General features: G+C 44.4%; 2 protein-coding genes across 8 annotated transcripts in view; one reads left to right on the forward strand and one right to left on the reverse strand.

The window, feature by feature from the left end:
• CABYR (calcium binding tyrosine phosphorylation regulated) overlaps positions 1–2,742 on the forward strand; it is a 23,819-nt gene extending 21,077 nt beyond the window's left edge. For all 4 annotated transcript variants that reach the window (XM_059409372.1, XM_059409373.1, XM_059409374.1 and 1 more), the window contains 2 exons: positions 660–1,263; positions 2,665–2,742. In XM_059409372.1, the coding sequence (XP_059265355.1) occupies positions 660–1,258 (599 nt within the window). In that variant the 3' untranslated portion in view covers positions 1,259–1,263; positions 2,665–2,742. The remainder of the gene's footprint in view (positions 1–659; positions 1,264–2,664) is intronic.
• Positions 2,743–3,034: 292 nt separating this feature from the next.
• OSBPL1A (oxysterol binding protein like 1A) overlaps positions 3,035–15,056 on the reverse strand; it is a 225,060-nt gene continuing 213,038 nt past the window's right edge. For all 4 annotated transcript variants that reach the window (XM_059409375.1, XM_059409377.1, XM_059409376.1 and 1 more), the window contains 7 exons: positions 13,251–13,358; positions 12,329–12,418; positions 11,966–12,092; positions 10,024–10,140; positions 9,351–9,474; positions 8,035–8,125; positions 3,035–4,223 (listed from right to left, as the gene is read on the reverse strand). In XM_059409375.1, coding sequence (XP_059265358.1) covers positions 4,121–4,223; positions 8,035–8,125; positions 9,351–9,474; positions 10,024–10,140; positions 11,966–12,092; positions 12,329–12,418; positions 13,251–13,358 — 760 coding nt within the window. In that variant the 3' untranslated portion in view covers positions 3,035–4,120. The remainder of the gene's footprint in view (positions 4,224–8,034; positions 8,126–9,350; positions 9,475–10,023; positions 10,141–11,965; positions 12,093–12,328; positions 12,419–13,250; positions 13,359–15,056) is intronic.

Genomic DNA, 15,056 nt, shown 5'->3' on the forward strand with positions numbered 1-15,056 from the left:
CTGGGATCATGACCTGAGCCGAAGGCAGCCGCTTAACCAACTGAGCCACCCAGGCGTCCCGCACCTATGATTTCAAGCCTGGTCTAAAGGGGGTGCTCTCTGGGGTTCTGAGTCCTAGATTCTGTGATATCCTGAGTGTGGTGACCAATTAATGTGAGATTATGGGGCCTGTCAAGGGCCAGAGATAAGTGATAATGTGACCAAAAGTGGAGGTCCCGTGTGGACTTCTTTAGTAAAGAAAAACTCACTATGCAGGTGCATTAACGCTTTGTCACTGGCTTCACATACACTTCAATCGATTCTTTTGGTAAAGCCCCAAGTGTGGACGCTCCACGCCCTGCGTGCAGGCGCTGTGGTGGCCATGTCTCAAGCTGGTGGCTCTGGGACTGGCGGTTTCGGATGAGCTCGCAGCTTCAGCCACAACTCGAGTGCCCCTGCCACCTGCTAGCACGACCCTGTTCTCACTTTCCAGTGGTAGAGAGCCTCACGTCTTTCACATTACCAAACATGATTTAGCCCTCTCTATAGCATGCTTTATGGCACATGTTACTATGAGAGCTGTTTGTTTATATGTAAAGAAAATTTACAAAGACATTTCTGTGCATAGTGCCGGATACAGAGACCGACCTTTAATGCCTGCAAATTTTTTTTTTTTTTAGCCATAGCAGCAAGCGAAGCAGGACAACCACCACCATACTCTAACATGTGGACCCTTTATTGTCTAACTGATATGAATCAGCAAAGTCGCCCATCACCGCCACCTGCACCTGGGCCTTTCCCCCAAGCAACCCTCTATTTATCCAATCCTAAGGATCCACAGTTTCTGCAGCAGCCACCGAAAGTTACTTCTCCAACTTACGTGATGATGGACGACAGTAAGAAGACCAGTGCCCCACCTTTTATTTTAGTAGGCTCGAATGTTCAGGAAGCTCAGGACTGGAAACCTCTTCCTGGACATGCTGTTGTTTCTCAGTCAGATGCCTTGAAGAGATACGCTGCAGTCCAAGTACCCATTGCTGTTCCTGCAGATCAGAAATTCCAGAAACATACCCCAAATCCCCAGAATGGTAGTCCTCCTCCAAGTGGACAAGATGTCCCCAGGCCACAAAGCCCAGTTTTTCTTTCTGTTGCATTCCCAGTAGAAGATGTAGCCAAAAAAGGTTCAGGATCTGGTGACAAACGTACTCCCTTTGGAAGTTACGGTATTGCTGGAGAAATAACCGTGACTACTGCCCATGTTCGCAGAGCAGAAACCTAAAACTGGTAGGTGACTCTTCCTACCAAAATATGTGGGCCTTAACATACTAGTACTTTCATTTGTTGACCTGGAGATAGAGGTATTTACAGAAATTGAATTGAGATATGCAAAGAGTTGGGGCATACTCAAATGTGATGTGGTTATTATCTCCCAAGTTCATTACCCTGGATTACTAAGAAATGCAGAGTAGGTGCGCTGCACCATGATGACTCACATAGAGGACTCAGGGCCCAAGACCTGAACCAATCCACTCAATCACCTTTGAATACCTGGTTCTTCAGCTAGCCCCATGGAAGATGCTAAAAAGGGATGGCTTTACAAGAAAAAAGATATTAGGTAGGAATTTTGTATAACTGCAGGTGAAGGGGTAGGTTGGGGCAGGGGCCAGATGCAAGCACTAGGGCCAACTGGAGAGAGGGGTGACAGGTCAGAGATGCGGTGGAGCACCTTGTCACTGTAGGAGGCTTGTTCCTTGGAGAGTGAAGATTTACAGACTGGGCAGGCTAGAAAATAGCTGAAGGACCTAAACAACTGACAAGAACTGGATCAGACCATTTACTCACAAATCATCTTTAAGTTCTTCATTCCACTAGTACCTTCTGTCCCATGCTTGTCCCACCTTCCCTGTGTGTGGGCAGAGCCTGGCCTAGACCTACCCCTTCAATGTGGGAACAGACAGAGAACTCATGATACCATGTAAAGCACCGTAAGGGCAACAATGACCCTCCTTTATTAGGGTGTTCAGGCCCGGATGTCATCTGACCCCTGAGGCCCAAGAAGGAACCAGCCTTGCAGAGAGCCTAAAGACCAGGGCTAAGGCAGGAAAGAGCAGACTCAGACATACCAAGGAGGCCAAAATAAAACTGGTGGGGAGGAGCTGGGGACGGCACCTAAGAGGACCTCATGATTCAGGGCCCCGGATCCGGAGGACAGACACTGGGGTTGACAGCTCAACAGGAAGTCAGAAGAATGACAAACCTAGAAGGCAGGAGGAGGTCACTAGAGGAAGCAGGGAGACAAGATAATACAATGCAAGGTCAAAGCCATACACCAAAGAGTTGATACTTCACTGGGAATTTCATGCTGAATACCCCACAGGCAAAAGCTAGATTTCCTTCACAGGCAGGTCCAAGTACCACAGTGACAGTATTTCAGGAGATTACTCTGGTATCAAATCTTAGGTCTATGTGCCCTTCTCATTCACCCCCTTTGTAGACTTTCAGTGGAATAGTCAGAATGGCTGTTTTTAGCATGAAATGCTGGGCTATAGCAGTGCAAATTACAGACCGCTACATGATTAGATAAGACTTTAGGAAGGGGAGGGTAGACCTCACATTTCTGTCATGCCACTCATTTTACATGTTCCCTTTCGTGATTAAACAACTCACTGTTTACATTCCTAACAGATGCTGGATACGATGCCGTTTGAGCCAACGTTCAAGGTGGAGTCTGCCACCGAGCGTACTTTGTCAATAAACTTCCTGCAAGCATAAAACCCTGCGCTCTTATTTGTAATTTAGGACAATTGATTACAAAAGACCTTAAATCTTTTCAGACTTGTGGAGCCTTGAAAACAACTCCACTCTATTAGCAGAGCTACAGGGTTTTCTAGGCCAGTCTCCCCACCCTCCCCACACCTTCCCACCCCGGACGACCAGTACTACAGAGTGTGCAAGCTGCTGGGCAGGCTCCAGGCCCCGCAGAGGGCGGCACAGGGCCGGCTTGGTAAGGACACTCTGGGACTGCGGATCAGAGTAAGAAACCACGCTTTATGGGAACATTCTAAAGCCTTTATTTAGCATCAGGTAGATTATTTCATTATAACACTTGTTAACTTCAAGACAGCAATTAAAATAATTTACTGGCAGCTACCTAAAGCCCCTTGGAGCAAGATCTCAGTCTGGGGTTGGGTGGATAAATACCTAAGATTAATGTACCCCAATTAAAGGGGCAAAACTACTGTACAGTAGGTCTCCATACATATTTTAAGTACATGGGTGCCTTGCAAACTTGAAATGCACAAGACCTCCTTTTATATAGTTTGGTACTTATAATACATGAGTGCAACTTAATGTCTCTGGTGGCATTTGCCACAAAGTCGAAGCATTTAAAAAGGTTTGTCATTATGTAATGAGATGATTAGAATCTATTTTTAGGGCATTTTTGTGTATTGCTAAATTTTATACAAATTTTCAATTCAAACACCTTTTAATTCTAAGGGCCCAGATTACAGAAAATTATAAAAGTAAATTTAGAGAAATAAGTGAAATACCTTTTCCAGTTCAAATCAGGAAAACCTGTTCTGAATATTCAGGTACTTTTTCTTTTCCGATGTGGGAAGGGGGAAACTGGAGAGGATTAGTATGAAGAAAAGCCATCTTTTAAACATAATCTTTACAAAATGACATAACCTTCTCTGCATTTGAGCACATAAACATTGTATAGAAGAGTTCTAAACATTTCAAAGTTACATCTAAAACATTCAAGCATGACGGCATAAAAATATTCAAAATAACTTGATTTGGGATTACTATATAATTCCATAAAGCTGAAGTTACAGTTGGGTATAAACCTTCCATAAATATGGCAACAACAACCATTAAAAAGCATTATTCTCCACACTGTTTCTCTTACCTCTATAAAACAGTATTTCAAATCAGTAAGTCTATTTGGATAGCAAAATTACCCATTTTTCCTGTCTTTCATCACCAATATCACCTTATGCCCTATATTTGTTGGGTGAAACGCAAGTTATGAGCGGGTTTTTTGTTTTCTTAAAAGATGAGTAGAAACCAAGGAATTTAAAAACATAGGTTTAAGACTTATTTGTAGATTAGCCAAACGCCCTGACTTGTCTGCACTTTAATAAATGTCAGGCAAATTGAAGTAGTTTCTGTCCCAGTAGCTGCCCGAGTAAAGCCAGTCCTGTGCTCCATTGTAGGGATTAGGACCTTGATGGAACCACCTGTTTAAAGAGAAAGGACAAGATTGACGGGTGGGAATCATTTAAAGGGCTCCTGCACTAGCGCCTACACTAGCACCTGCAGCGTTTCCCCTCACTCTTGAGTTAGGGATTTCCAAAGAGACTTTTAAAGAAGTCCTGCCATTTTTAGAGAGCACCTAGGTAGAGTAATATTCCAAAAGATGTAGCAACATCACACAAAAGGTCTACGATTTTTCCAAAGCATTTGGCAGAGTACTCAGCAGAAGTAGAACCTTCTGTATAGTAGGGGTGTAAGAACAAATCTATTGGTCTGATGGTCCTCTAGCCCCATCCCTTATCTTCCACCAGAAGGCATTTTTGGGGGAAGGAATTAGGAAAAGGAAATGAACCTCTACAATATACCTATAGTACGGGATTCAGAGTTAATGCCCTTAAACTCAAAGAGGGAGTGGAATGTCAGAGAAGCTAAATAACTTGTGCAAGCTAATAACTGGTATCAAATTTAAATTTGATTTTAAACTCCATGATTTTTAAATATATTGTGCTATACCGAATCCACTGAAATTACTCCTAATCTTCCTGGGTCTCCATTTTCCTCATGCTAATACAGCTTCTTAGGTCTCACCTCTCGGTTAAAATCCCGATTGGTCTTTAATCCTGCATAGAGCTGCTTTAATCATTTCCTTGCCCTTTAAAATACCACCTATTTCCCACAGTCACAGCTCCCTTCAGGCTAGGGAAATGTAAAATTACTCGCCCCAAAAAGGTTCACAATTAAATTTGTGTCATATTTTTTCTAAGTATGATTTTGGTTTTAGAGTAACACTGAAAAAGTTTGACAGGTCTTTCTAAAAAAAAAAAAAAATGTAAGCAGCAATTTAACTATTAAAATGAGTTTAGATATGTTTGGTAATTCCCCAATGCTCCTATTATCCCTACAGCAGCACAAAACGCTCTTAGAGGGAAAAAAAGCTTCAGATCAGGCAGATTCCTTGAAGGATCACATGATAAATGCCCATTAGACCACATTTCCTAGAATATTAATATCTAAATTCTCTATTTAGATTTTGGGACCTTTTCCCAATTAGAAAATTTAAGTCTACTTTAAATGATCAGGATATATCAGATCTGGTTAACCAGACTGAAAATATATTTAAAAACCATTACTTGGGGGGGGCGCCTGGGTGGCTCAATGGGTTAAGCCTCTGCCTTAGGCTCAGGTCTTGATCTCAGGGTCCTGGGATTGAGCCCTGCATCGGGGGGAGGGGGGCTCTGCTCAGCGGGGAGCCTGCTCCCCCCACCTCCCTCTGCCTGCCTTCCATCTGCCTACTTGAGATTTCTCTGTCAAATAAAATCTTTAAAAAATAATAAAATGAAAAAATTTAAAAAATTATTTGTCAAAGTCAAAATTCTGTCTAATAATATAAAGTATATAGTTATACTCCTTTCAGTCCCCAAAGTCCGAGCAATAATAGCACTTTTGTAGTTAGGCTTAGCAAAGTCAAGCGTTTCAGAAAAGAAGACACATCAAACTCAAGGTAATAAAAAATAATTAAGAAAATGAACCAAGCCTCAGGTCATGTGCCACGGCGTAGACAAAGTTCTCTAAAGACCATGTCTGCAACCGCAGCCTCTCTTTGGAGGGCGTATGCCCTCGGAGGGAGTCCAAACACTGCACTAGAGGGGAGCACCGCAGAGCCGATGGTCTGATGCACAGGACCAGAGTTTCCTTCAACTGCTAGTTCTCCTAATTTTGAGCACTGGTGTCTGGAAACCTCTGCTGTTATCATCCTACACCTCCCAAATACACAGAAAGTTCAGGGGATTTGTCTTTCTAAACTCACATTTGAGACAATCACCAGTAACAGGAAGAGGAGCGTAAGATTTCCCTGCCACCACCTTTTATTCAGGATCTTGGGTCTCCAGAGTCTGTGGGCCCGCGTCAGTGAAACAGCAGACTATCAAGTGTGAATTCTGCGCGTTGCTCAGACTATCGGGGAGACACACCGCCAACATCCCTGCCTCAACACGTCACCCGCCTCTCCCCACCCCCGCCCGCCGCCACTTCACATCCTGTCCCTCACCTGTCCCTCCACTCCCTCCGCGTACCTGACCCAATGAGGAGCCCTCTAGGAAAACAGGTCAGGATTATAAGCAGCCATTTTCAGATGCAGGGACTGTCATTACAGCCTGAAAAAGTCTGGAGCCTATACTCTCTTCGGGTGCCTCCTCTGTTAGCGGAATACCAGCTCTGAGTGTGGAGGAATTTAGGACAGATTCTAACATGTCTCTGGGTCTGATTTCTCTGAAGGCCAGTTAGCTCTAACGAGCAGAAAACGTTCCTGCACAAACTGCCCTCACTTCCAGCTGAACCATGCCACTCAAACACGTCATCAATCCTGAGAAAACCCAGTCAGAGAACGTGAACTCCCCTTACAAAAGAGCTCAAAGCAGATGCTTTTGACAAAGAGCCAGTAGGACCATTTCAAAACCACGTATATTCACACAGGCACAAAGGAGCGCCGGTGGAGGAGAGGCCTGAGGTGGTGACTCAGGGCGGCACCTGGTCTGGCTTTCAGGCTGCCACACCGCTGTCTGGAGCCCACTGCTCTCTGAACGCTAAGACTCTGATAGTAAAAATTCTTAGTAGACTTTGCACTTACTTTGTACACCTGAAAATGTGACCAGAAAAATACAGGAGGCTAATAATTAGAAATATGATACAAAAGTGGGCTTCTGCAAAAGACATGAGAAATAATGATAAAATGAATCCAATCTTTTCAAGGGGATCGGAGGGGAGCTTGTAGCTTTGCCTGAAGGACTGATGGCGGTGGAGGCTCCAGTCACAGGGCTTGGGCTCACTAGCTGTGTGTCCTCAAGCAAATCCCCAAAACGAAATACATCAGCATTTGTTTTCCTCTGAACAACGAAGGGATTTCCGGACCACTTTCAAACAGTATTCCACAGAGGTCTAGGAAGCCGGGGTCCATACAGAATGGGAGAAGGGGAGGGCCGGCCATGTCCTGACCACCCCCCAGCCCCACCGCAGCAGCTCTGCCCCCATGAGTTCTGTATTTGCAGATTCTTTATGCGCTCAGTGGCAAAAGAGATTTTTAACGCTAACCAAGCCCCAAAACCACAAGATGAGATGAAATCTAAGGTCATTTCCAATTGCAATTAAGTTTTCCTAAGATGCAAAAGGGCTATCAAATAATGTCTGAATGCTTGCAAAAGTATGTCCCTATAGCCTCTACAATTTATTTAATGACTTTGAATTACAATGGTCTCTACTATGTGATATAAATTTAGAAAATGTTTTTATCCTATTCCTGCTTACAAGTGATTCTATTATTCAGTAAAGTCACTATGCAACTCCTGACTCTTAAAAAAACAAAATTTCCAAAACTAAGAAATTTTGTGGCCCACTTTCTATTTCTGAATGGAATCCAAGATGTTACTTTATACAACTCCTATTTCAGGTGCATGTCAAATCCCCTGTGTTTGGAAGAGTAATGGCAACGGACACACATAGTAGCAAATGGCTTTGAACATTTTCATGCCCCAATGTGTCATTCTGGATTTTACTTTCCTTTCCCTCTTACAACAAGAAAAAGACAGGACTTCACCAGACATGGAAGGCAGACGGTTTGCTTAAACCACTTACCTACAATAATCATGTAGGAATATTTAAACCTTAATTTCCGAATAGCCCTTTTCCTTTGTCACACATGCAAGTCTTGCAGCTCGAGTACCCGGGGAACCAGCTGTTCACTCCAGGCCTGGGAATGTGCTGCAGCCCCAAGCCGGCCCCGCCCCGCACAGCCGCACGCACCTCGTTTTCCAGTCCTCCTCCGACTTGGACCTGTTCTTGCGGGCTGCTCTTTGCTTTTCCTCCAGTCGTTTTTTTTCTTCACTAGCTTGATCTAAGGTACAAACATGGGTGGAAACCAGTCATCCTATATAGGTCGAGACTGCCAGGCTCAGTAATGCTACAGATAAGCGTCACCCACATGCATTCACATTAGTTCTCTGTTTTATTAGAAAACCAACATTATGTTAAAATTTTAACATGGACCCAAGGTAGGAAGAGGCAGAGCTGGCACTCAAGACCTAGTCGTCTCCTTCTACAGTCTCACCCTGAACAACCTCTGCATTTACCAAAGAACCTGATTATTCTTTTTTGAAGATTTATTTATTTATTTGACAGATCATAAGTAGGCAGAGGGGCAGGCAGAGAGAGAGGGAAGCAGGCTCCCTGATGAGCAGAGAGCCTGATGCGGGGCTCGATCCCAGGACCCTGAGATCAAGACCTGAGCCGAAGGCAGAGGCTTAATCCACTGAGCCACCCAGGTGCCCCAACCCTGCTTATTCTTAAGGCCAAAAAAATTATGTTAAGCTTCAGTGAAAAATTGGGTGGAAAAACTGAATAAATGTGAAATTTTTCTTAATCCTTGGTGAGACCTCACAGAGCTCCTTCATGTTGCGTCATAAGAAATTCAAACAGTTTTTCAAAATCCGGGTGCACTGTCTCACTGATCCTGATCACTCAAAGGGAGCACCAAGGTACTGAGACAGGGACTCTCGACCTCAGTGTCCCCACACCTCATGCCACCGGATTCTCTGTGAGGCCGTCCCAGGCGCTGGAGGACGTCTGGCAGCATCCCAGCTCTGACCACCAGATGCGGCAGCAGTTCCCCAGCCATGAAACTCTCCAGACACGGCCACATGTCCCCTGTGGGTAAGAATGGCTTCCCTTTTGAGAACCACTGAATTAGAAGAAATGTAACACCAGCTAAAAATGTCGTAATTAACCAAGGCCATGCTCTTTTTTGAGGTTCACAAGGTAGTACTTAAGTTCTGAAATAATACAGTGAACTAATTAGTATATAGTTTCAAGTTGATAATGATGCTATTCTTTTCTCAAATTCCCCTCTGACACTTAAGATCTGTCTCTGGCTATATGGAGTATATTAAATTGTCAGGGAGGATCACTGAAATAATGAATCTAAATGTAAGCTACGAATTTAGATGGAATTTTAATTAAAACGATCTCCCAGAGAGAGACGACAAATACTTGTACCACAAGATGCAAACACTCATGAAACTCCTTCCCCCCAAGGGAGGCTTCACCATGACGGCTCGAGTTACCTATCTCTCCGTTCTCCATGGCTCTGATGTCAGGCCGCAACCTGCAGTCTGTCTTCGGAATCACACCCTCCATGTCCTTATCTACTTCATTCAAAACCATTGCAAAGCTAGTAAAATTATACATCTGAAAGGCAGCAAAATGTCTGAATTAACATGTAGCAAGGCATAACGCACCCTGAGAACCCCTGAAGACAGCAGGACTTGACAATGACCTCCCTCCGTCTTGTGGGGACAACCACCAGCCTTCTCGGACCGCCCGGCTAATGTTCTCAGTGAGGTCTGAACCACCCATGAGTGTTCGTCTGAGAGAGATCTCAGAGCAGGCCACACAGATAAGTATCCTCTGTCCCCGTCAACCTGAAGTAGAACTATAAGCAAAAGCAACATTCTTTTTGTATGTCATTAAAATCCGTACTTGCTGGATCTGGGGGGCTCAAGCCTCAAGTGTCTGCATCACCCCGTGTGCGCTGACAGCCAGTCTTACTCCTCAGATATTCCCGAAGAAGACTCCCAGAGTTGCACCCCGACAGACGCCAGCAGGGACGGCCAGCGCGGGGCACGGACTCTTGGGAACAAGGGACCGGGCGCGCGGGAGCCCGCGGAGGCACAGCCTCAGGGACAGAGAGTCAGGGACAGAGTGCAGGGGGCTTCCCTTCGCGGAGCGCGGTCTCACCTGGGCAGAATTGGGAGGCCGAGGGGCTATTCGCCACAGGAGAACACTGCCAGGGATCACAAACACGCTTTCAGAATCTGGCATCGGCATCTCGTCCGACTCCTCAGAAGTGCTCACCTACAAGAGCCGACAGACCAACCCGATTACAGCAGCTGAGGAAGGACCCGCCCGCAAGCTGCGCAGCAGCCCCTGCGTCTGCGCTGCTGATGATGGTCATCACCGCTCTTTACTACAGGGTCTTTGTGTTTTTAAAGCCTTTTTTTTTTTTTTCTTAAAGACAAAATAACTCAGTGGAATGTTAACTGGGCAGTGAACTACATGTAGCAATGACACAAAACCAGTAGAGTCAGCAAATGTGGAACCACTGGGTGAGCTGCTTCAGTGAACATACGGTTTACAGAACCACGGCAGGGAGGCGACAGCGCCACAGCGACAAGCCTGCCGCAGCATCCGAATGCACACAGGGACCTCGGGAGCCAACAGCAGCTCTGTGCACACAGACAAGGGGCCTGGACAAGGAGTGAATGAGGGGGAGGCTCTCTCTTTCTCTCTCAGGGGGAAGGCCACTTGTCTACAAAGACTGACCAGGATGACAGGACAAGAGGGACATTTCCTGGGACTTCGCCAACTCTGTAAGGGGGCGGACACCACGTGTGTGGGTGAGGTTGTCATTGCCAGGGTGGCCTTGCACTGGCCAGTGAGGCTGTCAGGAGCTTGTGTCAGGCTCCCAGCACCCTGGCACGTGTCCTTCTTGGGGCCCGTCCGTTCTGTCCCCGCCGCAGGACAGGGTCGGTGCACCTGCCCCCAGAAGGGAAAGCAGGCAGGCGAGGGGTGTGCGGGGAGAGCAGCCCTGCGTGCGGGGCGATGAGGGGAAGGAGCCAGACCCGGGCAGAGTAGCGTGTTTGCAGGAGTTTAATAAAAGTTTTAATAAAACTTTCCTTTGCTTCAGGACCCTGGTTCACTTGATTTACAAAGGAAGCCCCTCATAAATATGCCTATTTTTAAAGACAAGCCGGCTTCTCAGGGGAGCCGGGAGGCCAGGCGGCTGGGCCAGAGGAGCTTCACTCTGAGCAGAGTACCCCGTGCTCCTTATAACAGTCAACTCGCTTCACATACTATGTCCTATTATGATCCCCATTTTACAAATGAAGGCACTGAAGGTGCCAGAGTGAAGGAGGGAAACCTGAGACTCTCCCCCATCAATGGTGGAGAGGATTCCTTCCAACGGTTTGTGTACTTAACCACAATGCCAGCTCCTGGGGAGTAACCAGCCCACAGATACCCCCTGTCCCAACAGGAGCCCCTGCCCTGCCCCCCCACTCCCCTGCACAGGGCAGAGGGACAGCGGTGCGCTCAGTACGAGGCTCCCCAGGGCCTGCGGCAGGTGGCCATGAGCCTTGCATGTGCAGAGCCAACGGTCTCACGGAGGTTGCACCAGCAATGACCCCCGCACTGTGCTGGTCTTCAGTTCGGTGGTGTAGACACGAGAGAGCGTGAGCACGCAACAAAACAGCTAACAGGTGTGAAAATGTAGGAAACAATTTGGGAGGCAGTTTTAAACACTCAACTGATCTCAGCTTCTAAGGCAGGTAAACACACAAAGGAAGAGATCATTTGTCCAAGGAGAACCCCCATTTCCCAACATGAAGTGACTCCAATCACCAAGCCCCTGCACACAGCTACGGAAGTGGCAGGCGCCCAGGTCTGTGGAAGGTCAAGGCAAACAGTCCTACCAGGGCTGTTTGTTACAAAGATTCAAGGCTGCAATGCAACTATATCTCAATTAAATAAAGATGATGCAGGCAGAAAAATTATGTGCATTAGCAACAAGTTTAAAAAAAAAAAGTTTAAACTATGACCCATAACAGGCCACCTCTAAAAGCATTAGTACAAATTCAAGAGCCCAGTGATTCCTTCCACACTGCTTTAACAGGGTGTTCACCTGTTTGCTGTTTTTCTTCTCTTCGGTATTTTTCTTATCATTTTTTTTGTAGGCATCAAAAGTGGCCGGGTCAACACTGTATAAACATTCAGTCCATTTCCCATAGAGGGCACAGAGCTTCTTTTTGCTGTCAAGAGAAATTGACATTCAGCCAACAATTAAACCAGTGTTTTGCTGTAATCGAATCTTACTATGAAGATGCTTATGAATCAGATTCTTTAAAGAAACACATTTCCTTAGAAGAAAAAATTTTTAACTCACTGAACTGCTTGTTTCTTAGGTTATGGCAGATTTTAATACTGACATTTTATTTAGCAGAGGACACCTATACTAACTACTCAACGTTTAAAATGGAAACTTTACCTTTTATCTTGAATGTAGCCTTCGACTTTGTGTAATTCCTTACCAAAAAGGCCGCATGGCTTAAAATTCAACACACACTTGTCTCCAGTCCTGTGAAGAAGACACTAAGCTCAGCTGACCATTCACCACGGAAGCAGCGGCAGAGAAGCATGCGGAAGGTGACCTTTCTAGAGCAGCTACTCTACATGCCAGGCCCCACACAGAGGTTATCGTGACTGATCCTCAGTTAGTGCTGGACTCACCATCAAGAAAAGGTGAGCAAGGCTCGTGAAGAGCAAGAGACAAGGGAAGCAATGCTGCCGTGGAACAGATCTGTGTGCTGAAGCCCTCACTCTCAACGCAATGGTACCTGGAGGTAATTCAGTCACGAGGATGGAGTCCTCGTTAAGTGAGACTACTGCGCCATGTGAGGAGATGCAGAGACGGCTGCTGCAAACAAGGGAGCCAGCAGCACCCTGACCCTGGACTTCTTAGCCTCCAGAACTGGGAGAAAGAAATTTCTACTGTTTAAGCCACCCAGTCCGTTGTGATCTGTTAGTGCAGCCCAAGACGAGTAAGATGCCTAAGGGCACAAAGTAGGGTTTGAACCCAGCTCTTTTTAACTCTCCTGTTCTTCCCACCTCATGCCTCTCTGTGAATAATACAAACCAAGTATTATAAACACAATGAGCTGAGGATGAAATTATAGTTTCATCTGTGAAAACTCAAGAGTTCACCCAGTCTTCCCTAATCAGAAACTTTAGTGAACTCCATTCATTACACCAATGAGCTTCTATTTGCCCAAAAGCCCCACTGCCTGGTTCTTACATTATCATAGAACTTTACTAGGGCTTTCAAAAAATAATAATAAAAAATAAATGAAGTCCACTGGCATGGGTTGGTGACAGTTGAAGGGATAGATAAGAACCCTAACGCATCTTACTTGTGGTTTGTGATTTCCACATTGCCATACTGCTCAATCCAGAGTTTACCCACAATGATGTTATGCACACAGCATGTAGGATTTGTCCATGTGTATGCTTCCCCGTGTCTGGAAAACAAAAACCAAAAACCCAGGGGAAAAAAAAATAGAGAGAGAAATGTTATTTTGTTTTAAAAGTGCATTTGTCTCAAATGCCATTACTCAGGATAACAAATCAAAAGGCTGGACATTCCTAAGCTCTAAGACTTCAAAACCTCACAATAAAATAGGCTATTGTTTGACTTTTCTTGTTATTTCTTAAAAGGATCAGAAGCTTAAGAGAAAAGCCTATACTTTCACCAATTACAAATGAACTATGTATATACCAGTCTATCTGGTTTCATTGTATTTTGCAGATACTGCCTTTTTTTTTTTTTTTTTTTAAATATACAAATTGAAGGTCTGTGGTAGCCCTGCATCCAGCAAGTCTACTGGCACCATTCTTCCCACAGCACTTGCTTACTTCGCGTCTCTGTATCTCATTGTGGTAATCCTTGCAGTACATCAAAGTTTTCATTATTACTATATATGCCACGGTGGTATGTGATCAGTGATTGGGACTCAGTGAAAGCTCAGACAGTGTTTTGAATTAGTACTTTTGTTTTCTTTGGGTAAATACCCAGTAGTGCAATTTCTGGACCATATAGTAGTTCTATTTTTAATTTTTTGAGGAACCTCCACTTTTTGGTGATTTTAACTACTACTGCTATAAACATCTGTGGACAAGTGTTTGTGAAAATGTAAACTTTCATTCCTCTAGATAAACACCTAGGTGGGCCTGCTGAGTTTGTATGGTAAACCTACAGTTAACTTTGTAAGAAACTGCCATACTGCTCTCCAGAGTGACTCTACTATTTTATATTCCCACCAACAACATTTCTAGTTATGGTGCATCCTTGTCAGCAGTTGGTATTATCAGTTTTACAAATTATTTTGATTTTAGCCATTCTAATAGGTGTGTTTGGTATCTCGCTGTGATTATAATTTTGCATTTCTCTAATGACTAATGCTATTGAGATCATCTCATGTGTTTATTTGCCATCTCTATATCTTTTGGTGAAGTATCTGCATCATTTGCTCAATTTCTTATTGAATTGTTCCATTTTTTAATTGCTAAATTTTGAGAATTTTTATATATTCTGGCTACAAGTCCTTGTTGGATATATGATTTGCAAATAATGTTTACCCACATACAGCTTCCTTCTTCATTCTCTGAAGAGTGTCTTTCACAGAGCAAAAGCTTTTCATTTTGATAAAATCTAATTTATCGAATTTGTCTTTTCTGGATTGTGTTTTGGTATTTATCTGTAAGATGTCACTGTCTAATCCAAAGCCAGAAAGATTTTGTTTTCTTCCGAAAGCTTTACACAGCTGTACATTTGATTTTAGTCTACGATTTTGAGTTCATTTTTGCATAAGGTGTGAGACAGAAATTAATTTTCATTTTTGAGATGTCCCTGTCCAATTGTTCCCATACCATTTGTAGGAAGGACTCTCCTTCACTGAATTGTGTTTGCACCTCTGTTACAAATCAAGTGACCGTATTCTACAGAGTAATTTCTGGACTCTCTTCCTCTGTTCCAGTGATGCATGTGTCTATCCTTTTGCCATTACCACACTTTCTTGATCTCTTGGTTTTTAGAGTTAAGTCTTAGAAATGGGAAGTGGGAGTCCATCAGCCCTGTTCTTCCTTTTCAAAACTGTTCCGACTGTTCTGTTTCATTTGCCTTTCTGTGTAAATGTTAGAATCAACTTCTCTATATTACA

Source organism: Mustela nigripes, chromosome 8 (assembly GCF_022355385.1).
Source record: "Mustela nigripes isolate SB6536 chromosome 8, MUSNIG.SB6536, whole genome shotgun sequence".
Taxonomy (NCBI): Eukaryota; Metazoa; Chordata; class Mammalia; order Carnivora; family Mustelidae; genus Mustela; species Mustela nigripes.